Genomic DNA, 12,775 nt, shown 5'->3' with positions numbered 1-12,775 from the left:
AAAAAATTTCTTTTTAAAGCTAGCTTGTTGAAACTGATTTTTTGTGTGGCAAAACCCAAGTTTAAAGAGGTATATTTCAATATCACAATTTTTCCCAAATTGGGGGTTTCAAAAATAAATAAATAAAGTTATATGTAAGATTTCGCATGGAAACAAATAATATATATAATCTATTACATTCTATGTGTTACGTGTATTCTATATGTATACAAACAACATGCTATTATATACATATAGACATATTACACATATAAGCTATATCATAGGATCCATACATTACATGGGATGTGTTATACCCATAACACATAGAATATTAAGTGCAATTTTTCCAGTTACTCCAAGATGTTAAACTTACATTTATATAAATTAAAATGATATAAAATAGAATATATATACATATATGTATATATATAAAGATTAGATAGATTGATATATAGATATTTATGTAACAGAGTGCTCTGTGTAGTTTTCCTACTGTAAAAGTGACTTTTCCTGTTGCTTCAGAGTTTTAGAAATTAAAATTTCCAGGGCTTGCTTGCATAGAGATTTAAAGATTATAAAATTGGTTTTGCGAACTTTAGCTCATTTTCCATCTCAAGAGACTATAAACTGAGGTCAGGCAATTGACGGAAAAGATTGAGAGAAGTCTGTTTAGTGAGGGTTGCCAGCGTCCTGCAGTCATCTCCCTTCCTCTTTTTCCCCTTTCCCCAAAGCTCAAAGTGAGGATTGAAAGAATCTCTTTTCCCCATTTCCTGTCTGCCTACATTTTTGCCTTCTGACTTCATAAAAAAACTTAATTATAGGAATGAGATCACTAGGTAATTTAACCTAACTCCTGACCAATGCTCCACCGAATGCACAGGATGCCTTGCTAACCTGTTGATTCTTTTCCTAGATTGAAAGAAGTAAGAATGTAGAATTAAGTAGTTAAAGAATGACTAGCTCTCTACTCCCAGAAGCCTGCTTCACCATCCTGCCGGCACACCACGAGGGCAAGATAAGATCTGAAGAAAGATCATGAGGAGTCAGCCAGTCTGCATAAATGGAAAATGATGCAGAACACAACCTCCTGCCTTGATGAGTCACTGAGATTCTTTAAAAACAGTCATGGCTGAGCAGACTCTTCGGAGTTGGTCTGGGACACGGAACTACCTTCCACCAGGTTGCTGGAACTCTGAATAAAGCAACCTTTAATTTCTACCAAAACCTGTCTGCTTTTATTTCTATTATTTTTTCAAAATATTCTATCAGAACTAAGGAAAAGAATGATTTAGAGCTGTGAACTACTTATCATCCAGCTTGCAATAAAAATACATCACTGTAGCACTGATAGTTCCTGGCATGCTGTGGCAGTGATAAAACTTTTAATGGTGTTGAACAGGCATGGGGTATTGTCAGAAGAGAATGCTCAGGAAGCTACAGTATCTCAGACCTTTGAGGCAGGTGTTGGGGAATAAGTATTAACAACTATAAAAAAGAATAACAATACACAATATTGTTATACAATAACAATATCAATACAATGGGGAGAAACAATGAAAGTTTAAGGAAAATCAGTCATCAGCTTAAAGTGATGTAATCCAAGAGCTCCATGGCAGCATATAAAGAAAATTTCCTATAGTTGGAAGTCAGAAAAGTTGAGGATTGGACTCAGTAATTATAAGGATACCATAGCACCAAATAACTTTGCACTTACAACCACAGCAAATATTCTACTGAACCCTGAAACTTGGGATAGAGACTTTAAAACCTAGGACATAAAGTATCATAATTGCCACTTTTCAGTGAGAAAATATATGAATGCATTAAAAAAATTGAGTTTGTCCCATGTCTGCTTCACAGTAGCTCCACTGGGTTCATAGACCCACCTCATGGCAATTTCCATGGATTTTAAACATGTAATTTGAATGGATACTTGATGGAGGCCCCACACTGGTTTCTAGGCCTTTGCGGTAAAAACTATCAGAAAGGAAGATCAAGTGGTCTTTGCTCTCTCCCTACCCTCTTCCACCTTAGCCATGATAGTAAACCAAAACAATATCACACACATCAGCAAGATGGAAGAAGTTACAACCCAGCCCTCATCCCTCACAAAAGTACCAGTTTAATAACTATCCACAAATAAAAATAGAGTGTTGGAATACAATTTTTAAAAGCCCACAGTAAATGTCATAATTGATGTGGTAAAGCCTAAAAGATTTTCCTCTAAGATCCAGTACAAGGCAAGGATGCCCACTCTTTCCACTTCTCTTCAAAATAGTACTGAAATGCTAGACAGAGTAATTGTACAAAAAGAAGGAGGAAAAGAAGGAGAAGCAGAAGAAGGAAAGAAAGAAAGAAAAGACACCCAAATCAGAAGGAAGAAGTAAAATTACCTGTTTCCACGTGACATGATCTTATATGTAAAAAACCCCAAAAACTCCACAAAGAAAATGTTAGAAATAATAAATAAATCCAGTAAAGTTGCAGAATACAAAATCAACATGAAAAATCAGTGGTTTTTCTATACACAAGAACAAACTACACAAAAAGGAAATTGAGAAAACAATCCCATTTACAAGAACAACAAAAATAATAAAATACTTAGGAATAAACTTAACCAGAGAGATGAAAGACATATATTCTGAAAATTATAAAACAGTAATGAAGAAATTAAAGAAAACACAGACAAATGGAGACCTTCTGTGTTCATAGATAGGAAAAAATTAATATAGTTAAAATGTACATGCTACCAACTCAAATTCAACAACATATTAAAAGAATTATATACATTGACCATGTGGAATTTATCCCTGGGATGCAAGGATGGTTCAACATATGCAATCAATAAATGCAATACACCACATTCACAGAATGAAAGAATAAAAATCATATAATCATTACAGTATATACAGAAAAAAAAATCTGACAAAATATAACAGGCTTTCTTGATAAAACCTTCAACAAATTGGGTATAGAAAGAACATGCCTCAACATAAGAAAGGCCATATAACACAAAGACATAGCTATCATCCTACTCAACAGTGAGAGATCGAAAGCTTTTCTTCTAAGATCAGCAAAAAGACAAGGGTGCAACTCTCACCACTATTTTTCAATATTGTACTGGAAGTCCTAGTTAGATATAGTCAAGACAAATCAGAAAGGACACAGTAAAATTTTTATTATTTGCAGGTGATGTGATCTTATATGCAGAAAATCCAAAAAGCTGTTGGAAATAATCAGTGAATTAAATAAAGTTTCAGGATATAAAATCAACATACAGAAATTAGTGGCATTTCTGTATACCAACAAAACTTCTGCAAAAGAAATAAACTATCCCATTCACAATAGCATCAAAAATATAAAATATAAATATTAAATATTCAACCAAGTAATTGAAATACCTGTATCATGAAAACTGCAAGACTTTTATGAAAGAAATTGAAGAAGATACAAACAAATGGAAAGATATCCCATGTTCATGGATTGGAACAATTAATATTATTAACATGTCTGTACTATCCAAAGCCATATAATCCAAACCCAATGTAATCCCTATCAAAACTCCAATGGCATTTTCACAGAAATAAAGCAATCCTAAAATGTGTATGGAACCACAAAAGACCCTGTATAGACAAAGCAAACCTGAGAATAAAGAACAAAGGTAGAGGCATCACAGGTCCTGATTTCAAACTATACTACAAAGATATAGTAATCAAAACAGTATAGTATTAGCATAAAAATAGACATACTGATGGAACAGAAAAGAGAGCTCAGAAATAAATGCCATCACATACAGTCAACATATATTTGACAAAGGTGCCAAGAAAACTCAATAGGGAAAAAAAGTCTCTTCAATAAATAGTGCTTGGAAAACCAGATAAACACATGCAGAAATTGAAGTCTTATCTTACACCACAGTACAAAAATTAACTTGAAATGGGTTAAAGGCTTAAATATAAGATTGCTATCGTAAAACTCCTAGAAGAATATGTAGGGAAGAAGCTTCTTGACATTGGTTTTGGCAATGATTTTTTGGATATAATACCAAAAGTACAAACAACAAATGTAATAATCAACAAGCAGAACTATATTAAACTTAAAAGCTTACTTACAGCAAAATAAATAATAAACAAAATGAAAAGGCAACCTATATAATGGGAGAAAATGTTTTCAAGCCATATGTCAGATAAGGGGATAATATCCAAAATATATAAGGAACTCACACAATTCAATAGCAAAGAAACAAATAACCCAATTTTAAAAATGGGGAAAGGACCTAAATAGACATTTCTCAAAGGAAGACATAAAATTGACCAACAGGTGCATGAAAAGGTGCTCAACATCACTAATCATCAAGGAAATGAAAATCAAAGCCACAATGAAATATCACCTTACACCAGTTATAATGGTTATTATCAAAAAGAAAAGATAAATGTTGGAGAAGATGTGGTGGAAAGGTGATCCTCGTACACTGTTGGTGGACAGGTAAATTGGTACATCCATTATAAAAACAGTATGGAGCTACCCCCAAAAAAATAATTAAAAACAGAACTACCATATGATCCAGCAATACCACTTCTGTGTAGTCATCTAAAGAAATGAGAACAGATATTGAAGAGATATCCTCATTTCCATATTTATTGTATCATTATTCACGATAGCCAAGATATGGAAACAACCTATGTGTTTATCCATGGATAAATGGAGATAGAAGATATGATATACATACAAACAATGGGATATTATTCAGTCTGAAAGAGAAGGAAATCTTGCCATTTGTGACAACACAAATGAACCTGGAGGACATTATGCTAAGTGAAATAAGCCTAACATACAAAGACAGTTATTGTATGATCTCACTTATATGTGTAATCTAAAATAGTCAAACTCATTGAAGAAGAGAGTAGAATGTTGGCGACAAGGGGTCAAGTGTAGGGAAAATGGAGAGATATTGGTCAAAGGGTACAAAGTTTCCACTATGCAAGATGAGTAAGTCTTAGAGATCTAATATGTAGCATGGTGACTATAGTCAACAACACTGCGTTGTATACTTGAACTTTGCTAGGAGAATACATATTAAGTGTTCTCACCACAAACATACAAAAATCTAACTATGTGATATGAGGGATATGTTAATTAGTTTGATTGTGGTGATCATTTCACAATGTATACATATATCAAAATATCAAGATGTATACCTTAAATATATACAAATTTTACTTGTAAATTATACATCAGTAAAGCTGGAGCAAAAATAATACTACATCACAGGTAGAATGACTCAGTGCTGCCCTCATAAACCTAATTCAGGATTCAGAGGTGGTAGTCCCATCTTATTCTCATTTAATTCATGAGTTTTGTCCTTAAAAGCAAACAACTAGATCCTAGAAGATTGGAGTGGATTACTACAAAGTCAACAAAGAAATAACCCTAATTATAGCTGCTCTGCCAGAGGTGGTATTTTTTTCTAAAGAAGATTGAAAAAGTATTGGGTACATGGTATGTGGCCACTGAGTGGTGAGTGTATTCTTTACCATCCTTATCGAGATAGATTAGAAACATTACCTATTCATGTGTGATCAACAATATACTTTTATGTTCTTGACTCATTTTTTATCCTTGTTTGTTTTTATTGGTTTTATCCATACTCATTCTTCTTGAATCTGAGAATATTCTAAGTTTCCCTGACTTCAATCCATGCTGCTAAATAATTTGGTTTTAATTGGTCTCTTTGGCTCTTTTCTCCTCTGAACGTCTTGACCACCCTAAATCCAAAATTGGATTTTTTAGCCACAATTCTAGTTGAACCAGACCTGACCCTCATGTGGGGTATCTAGACATTCAGAAAGATATTAAACTTTATTTTTTTTTACCAGCTGATAGTCTTGAAACACATATAGGCAAAGGATTTTCTTCAAGCGAGACTTTCTGATTGTAACAGAATCAACACCTTGATTACCTTAGCATTGCCCTTGAGATAAACAGCATAAGCATACATTCTTAACTTGATTTAAAAGGCCCTTCATGATCTGTCCTTTGTGTTCCCTTTCTCAAATCACATGTTTCCTTTCCCTTATCTCAAAATAACCCTCCTTCTTCATTCAGTCATCCAACTACATTGGCCTTGTCTCAGTAGTCAAACATACCACAAAACACCAGCCAGTGGGCAATATGTTTTGGAAGGCATTCCTTATTAAATTGTTTTAAACACATTCCAAGTTGTGTTGAGTATAATTTTTATCTTTAAAAGCTGTATTATCTTGAATATTTCAGGATACACTGAGGGATATATTTAGATTTAAATATCTGGAAGTGATAAAATTTTACAATAATGATACATTGTTGCTTATTGAAAAAGCAAATATTCATTTCTTACCATTGGGTCCATTGAAGGTATGTGTATCCCAGCCAGTATAGAGTTTCTGAAGTCTTCACTGAAAACAAAGCTGTGGAAACTCTGAGGTATGAAAGAGGTTGTAGACTCATTTTCTTCAATCAGATTTTTATATATCTGTGTTCGTGGTCGAGCTAGGCCTTTCAGTATCACATAAAATCCATCATTTCCTATCACTGAAAGAAAACAAAACCAAACAAGATATACTGTAGACTTTATTTCCCAGACTCTTTGATATAAGTATGACTACAATACAGATTAAAATTGCTTCGCTTTTAGCAGATTTCTTTTAGTTTAATCAATAACAGTGACTTTAATGTGGCACTTAGGCATCACAAATAATTTAGTCAAATAACAAATATAACAAAGGCATCACAAATAATTTAGTCAAATAACAAATATAACAAAGACATGTCTACACATTTAGAATACTATTTTCTGACAGTTATTTATAGTAATAAATCCTCTTATGTAACTGATAAATTCTAGGAAAGAACCATGGTGCCATATCAAGATTAATAGATTTAAGACATAATGAGAAAAACGGCCAGAAAAGTCCTTGAACTTTTTAAAATGCCCCCCACCCCACAAAAAAGTGCCTTTCTTCCTATTTTATATAAGTAACAATATATACCTACTATTAATCTTCATTTATCTTTGTTCTGGACAGAATGATGATCACTCATAGAACTGAGTAAAGAATATAGTATGAAAAGGGAAATTGTTCATTAGTAGGAAAAAGGGTGGTTTTCAGTATATCTCCTACTTCATATTGTTACTCTCCACAATCTGTCATCTAATCCCATTACATAAAGTTCAAATATGTGACTGTAGGTCTGACAGATTTATTCACTTGTGAGCATTTTGAATGAAACATAAATCAGTTTTTGTTCTTCTGAAGCCTGTCATTTTGGAGAAGATCGTGGGAACTGGATGGTGTTTCTCCATTTCTCAGTCCTTTACATTTCTTCAAAGGATCAGAGCAAATTGTTCAAGTGCTGTGAGAAGATCTTTTCTTGCAATTTGCTTATTAACTTGCTGTAAATAGAAACATTACAAATTGATTTTAATGGACAGTTGTGTTTCTTTTTATGCCCTATGACATGCCAACTTCTTGCCTTCTCTGCTTTTTTCTAAACTGAGTCCTTACTAGTGGGTTTCTTTTGGTTACCATCTATACATCGTGACTATAGATTGATTTTTTTTTTTTTTTTTTTTTGTCTTCTCTAAAGCAAGGGTTGTGTTTATTTGGATGCCAGGGCTTAAAATAGATTCTTCCTGGGTAGCACAATATCACTTCTTATTAAACTTCTAATGTGTGTGGCAAGGGCACTGTGTAAACATCACTTTTTTAAAAAAATTTTTATTTAATTTTATTTTTATTTTTTGAGAAAATAATATATTTTATTTTATTTTTTTAACATCTTTATTGGAGTATAATTGCTTTACATTGTTGTGTTAGTTGCTGCTGAATAACAAAGTGAATCAGCTATACGTATACATATATCCCCATATTACCTCCCTTTTGTGTTTCCTTCCCACCCTCCCTATGCCAGCCCTCTAGGTGGTCACAAAGCACCGAGCTGATCTCCCTATGCTATGCAGCTGCTTCCCACTATCTATTTTACATTTGGTAGTTTATATATGTCCATGCCACTCTCTCACTTCGTTTCAGCTTACCCTTCCCCCTCCCTGTGTCCTCAAGTCCATTCTCTATGTCTGCATCTTTATTCCTGTCCTGCCCCAAGGTTCTTCAGAACCTTTTTTTTTTTTTTTAGATTCCATATATATGTGTTAGCATACTGTATTTGTTTTTCTCTTTCTGACTTACTTCGCTCTGCATGACAGACTCTAGGTCCATCCACCTCACTACAAATAACTCAATTTCGTTTCTTTTTATGGCTGAGCAATATTCCATTGTATACATGTGCCACATCTTCTTTATCCATTCATCTGTCGATGGACACTTAGGTTGCTCCCATGTCCTGGCTATTGTAAATAGTGCTACAATGAATATCTTGGTATTCCAAAGAAGATATACAGATTGCCAACAAAAACATGAAAGGATGCTCAACATCACTAATCATTAGAGAAATGCAAATCAAAACTACAATGAGGTATCACCTCACACCAGTCAGAATGGCCATCATCAAAAAATCGACAAACAATAAATGCTGGAGAGGGTGTGGAGAAAAGGGAACCCTCTTGCACTGTTAGTAGGAATGTAAATTGATACATCCACTATGGAAAACAGTATAGAAGTTCCTTAAAAAACTAAAAATATAACTACCATATGACCCAGCAATCCCACTACTGGGCATATACCCTGAGAAAACCATAATTCAAAAAGAGTCATGTACCAGAAACATTGCTTTTTAATAGCTATTGTGTGAGCTGTATGAGAACTACATTGTAATAAGTACACTGTGTAGGGAAAAGATAATAATAGTTAGTAGGACTAGTAATGGTCTTGAGAAATTACATAGAGGAGAAAACAAGTTGGGGAAAGGGTGTATTCTAATACGTACATTTATATTGTTTTTTTAAATAGAGTAACTGACACTTCTTAGTATAGAATAAGAGCTATGGAAAGAAGTCCACTGTGGGAAATAATTTTATTGCAAGGGTTGCTAGTTGCCTACCCAATATGAATTCTCTCCTTTTCCTTTAGTAACAAAACCACAATTTTATGGGGTGTTGTATGTGCCAGTTTAAAAATTGCATCTCCCAGAAACTCTTACTTGTGTGGCCACGTGACATCATTCTGATTGATAAAACATTGAGAGTATCTTTGCTTTCCACATACGCACACCATCCCTTCTTCCCTGCTACCAAGAACAATGATAGGATATTGGAGCTGAAGCAAGCATCTTACCACTAAGGAAAATGCAAGGAGAATTTCAGAGGCCTCACCTGAGACCATGTGACCTCTCATTATGTAACATAAACAAACCTGAAAATTTTTATAAACTAGTGTCCTCTAGTTCTCTATTACTCACAGCTGAACACAATTTCTGTGTGGATATTGTCGGAATTTCACTTAACTCTATCCATAAAATATGTTCACCTTACTGAGGAATATAACTATTCAGTTCCTCTAGAGAAAATCTTCCTTCAGCCTTGGCCCAGTGACAGTGAATTTGACTAAATTTCTGCTTACAATGCATTAATTTTCTCATTTACATTATAAAAATATCTATAATATTAAGGAGGCCGTTAAGGAATGTAAGTAATATAGGGGATTTGAGATCCATAGAAAATATTTTTGGTCAGAAAATATCTCATGAATATTCAAGTTACTTTTAAAAACAGTCAAATAAAGCTATTCTGGAAGCTGCTAACTCCATTTATATAAAAGAAGATGCCTATATTTGAAATGGCAAAGGGGGCTGTATTTTAAAAGAAAAAATTTTATTAATATTAGATAACATTTCTCCTTTTTTTTTTTTTTAACATCTTTATTGAAGTATAATTGCCTTACAATGGTGTGTTAGCTTCTGCTTTATAACAAAGTGAATCAGTTATACATATACAATATGTTCCCATTTCTCTTCCCTCTTGCATCTCCCTCCCGCCCACCCTCCCCATCCCACCCCTCTAGGTGGTCACAAAGCACCGAGCTGATCTCCCTGTGCTATGCGGCTGCTTCCCACTAGTTATCTATTTTACATTTGGTAGTGTATATATATCCATGACACTCTCTTACCCTGTCACATCTCACCCCACCCCCTCCCCATATCCTCAAGTCCATTCTCTAGTAGGTCTGTGTCTTTATTCCCGTCTTGACACTAGGTTCTTCATGGCCTTTTTTTTTTTTTTTTTTTTTCCTTAGATTCCGTATATATGTGTTAGCATACTGTATTTGTTTTTCTCTTTCTGACTTACTTCACTCTGTATGACAGACTCTAACTCCATCCACCTCACTACAAATACCTCCATTTCATTTCTTTTTATGGCTGAGTAATATTCCATTGTATATATGTGCCACATCTTCTTTATCCATTCATCTGTCGATGGACATTTAGGTTGCTTCCATATCCTGGCTATTGTAAATAGAGCTGCAATGAACATTTTGGTACATGGCTCTTTTTGACCTATGGTTTTCTCAGGGAATATGCCCAGTACTGGGATTGCTGGGTCGTATGGTAGTTCTATTTGTAGTTTTTTAAGGAACCTCCATACTGTTCTCCATAGTGGCTGTATCAATTTACATTCCCACCAACAGTGCAAGAGTGTTCCCTTTCCTCCACACCCTCTCCAGCATTTATTGTTTCTAGATTTTTTGATGATGGCCATTCTGACCGGTGTGAGATGATATCTCATTGTAGTTTTGATTTGCATTTCTCTAATGATTAATGATGTTGAGCATTCTTTCATGTGTCTGTAGGCCATCTGTATATCTTCTTTGGAGAAATGTCTATTTAGGTCTTCTGCCCATTTTTGGATTGGGTTGTTGGTTTTTTTGTTATTGAGCTGCATGAGCTGCTTGTAAATCTTGGAGATTAATCCTTTGTCAGTTGCTTCATTTGCAAATATTTTCTCCCATTCTGATGGTTGTCTTTTGGTCTTATTTATGGTTTCCTTTGCTGTGCAAAAGCTTTTAAGTTTCATTAGGTCCCATTTGTTTATTTGTGTTCTTATTTCCATTTCTCTGGGAGCTGGGTCAAAAAGAATCTTGCTGTGATGTATGTCATAGAGTGTTCTGCCTATGTTTTCCTCTAAGAGTTTGATAGTGTCTGCCCTTACACTTAGGTCTTTAATCCATTTTGAGTTTATTTTTGTGCATGGTGTCAGGGAGTGTTCTAATTTCATACTTTTACATGTACCTGTCCAATTTTCCCAGCACCACTTATTGAAGAGGCTGTCTTTTCTCCACTGTATATGCTTGCCTCCTTTATCAAGATAAGGTGACCATATGTGCGTGGGTTTATCTCTGGGCTTTCTATCCTGTTCCATTGATCTATATTTCTGTTTTTGTGCCAGTACCAAACTGTCTTGATTACTGAAGCTTTGTAATATAGTCAGAAGTCAGGGAGCCTGATTCCCCCAGCTCCATTTTTCGTTCTCAAGATTGCTTTGGCTATTCGGGGTCTTTTGTGTTTCCATACAAATTGTGAAATTTTTGGTTCTAGTTCTGTGAAAAATGCCAGTGGTAGTTTGATAGGGATTGCATTGAATCTGTAGATTGCTTTGGGTAGTAGAGTCATTTTCACAATGTTGATTCTTCCAATCCAGGAACATGGTATATCTCTCCATCTATTTGTATCATCTTTAATTTCTTTCATCAGTGTCTTATAATTTTCTGCATACAGGTCTTTTGTCTCCTTAGGCAGGTTTATTCCTAGATATTTTATTCTTTTTGTTGCAATGGTAAATGGGAGTGTTTTCTTAATTTCACTTTCAGATTTTTCGTCATTAGTGTATAGAAATGCAAGAGATTTCTGTGCATTTATTTTGTATCCTGCTACTTTACCAAATTCATTGATTAGCTCTAGGAGTTTTCTGGTAGAATCTTTAGGATTCTCTATGTATAGTATCATGTCATCTGCAAATAGTGACAGCTTTACTTCTTCTTTTCCGATTTGGATTCCTTTTATTTCTTTGTCTTCTCTGATTGCTGTGGCTAACACTTCCAAAACTATGTTGAATAATAGTGGTGAGAGTGGGCAACCTTGTCTTGTTCCTGATCTTAGTGGAAATGGTTTCAGTTTTTCACCATTGAGGACAATGTTGGCTGTGGGTTTGTCATATATGGCCTTTATTATGTTGAGGAAAGTTCCCTCTATGCCTACTTTCTGCAGGGCTTTTATCATAAATGGGCGTTGAATTTTGTCGAAAGCTTTCTCTGCATCTATTGAGATGATCATATGGTTTTTCTCCTTCAATTTGTTAATATGGTGTATCACATTGATTGATTTGCGTATATTGAAGAATCCTTGCATTCCTGGGATAAACCCCACTTGATCATGGTGTATGATCCTTTTAATGTGCTGTTGGATTCTGTTTGCTAGTATTTTGTTGAGGACTTTTGCATCTATGTTCATCAGTGATATTGGCCTGTAGTTTTCTTTCTTTGTGACATCTTTGTCTGGTTTTGGTATCGGGTGATGGTGGCCTCGTAGAATGAGTTTGGGAGTGTTCCTCCCTCTGTAATATTTTGGAAGAGTTTGAGAAGGATAGGTGTTAGCTCGTCTCTAAATGTTTGATAGAATTCACCTGTGAAGCCATCTGGTCCTGGGCTTTTGTTTGTTGGAAGGTTTTTAATCACAGTTTCAATTTCAGTGCTTGTGATTGGTCTGTTCATATTTTCTATTTCTTCCTGGTTCAGTCTCGGCAGTTTGTGCATTTCTAAGAATCTGTCCATTTCTTCCAGGTTGTCCATTTTATTGGCATAGAGTT

General features: G+C 34.6%; 1 protein-coding gene across 1 annotated transcript in view; it reads right to left on the bottom strand.

Annotated features, from left to right (window-relative positions):
- The window catches only part of CNBD1 (cyclic nucleotide binding domain containing 1), a 403,237-nt gene that overhangs the window by 91,823 nt on the left and 298,639 nt on the right, over positions 1–12,775 (bottom strand). Inside the window, 1 exon segment of the mRNA XM_068525485.1 lies at positions 6,359–6,552. Within this exon segment, the coding sequence (XP_068381586.1) occupies positions 6,359–6,552 (194 nt within the window).

This window comes from Eschrichtius robustus, chromosome 17, assembly GCF_028021215.1.
Source record: "Eschrichtius robustus isolate mEscRob2 chromosome 17, mEscRob2.pri, whole genome shotgun sequence".
NCBI classification, from domain to species: domain Eukaryota; kingdom Metazoa; phylum Chordata; class Mammalia; order Artiodactyla; family Eschrichtiidae; genus Eschrichtius; species Eschrichtius robustus.
The sequence above is the reverse complement of the archived record's forward strand: the minus strand, read 5'-3'. Positions and strand labels throughout refer to the sequence as shown.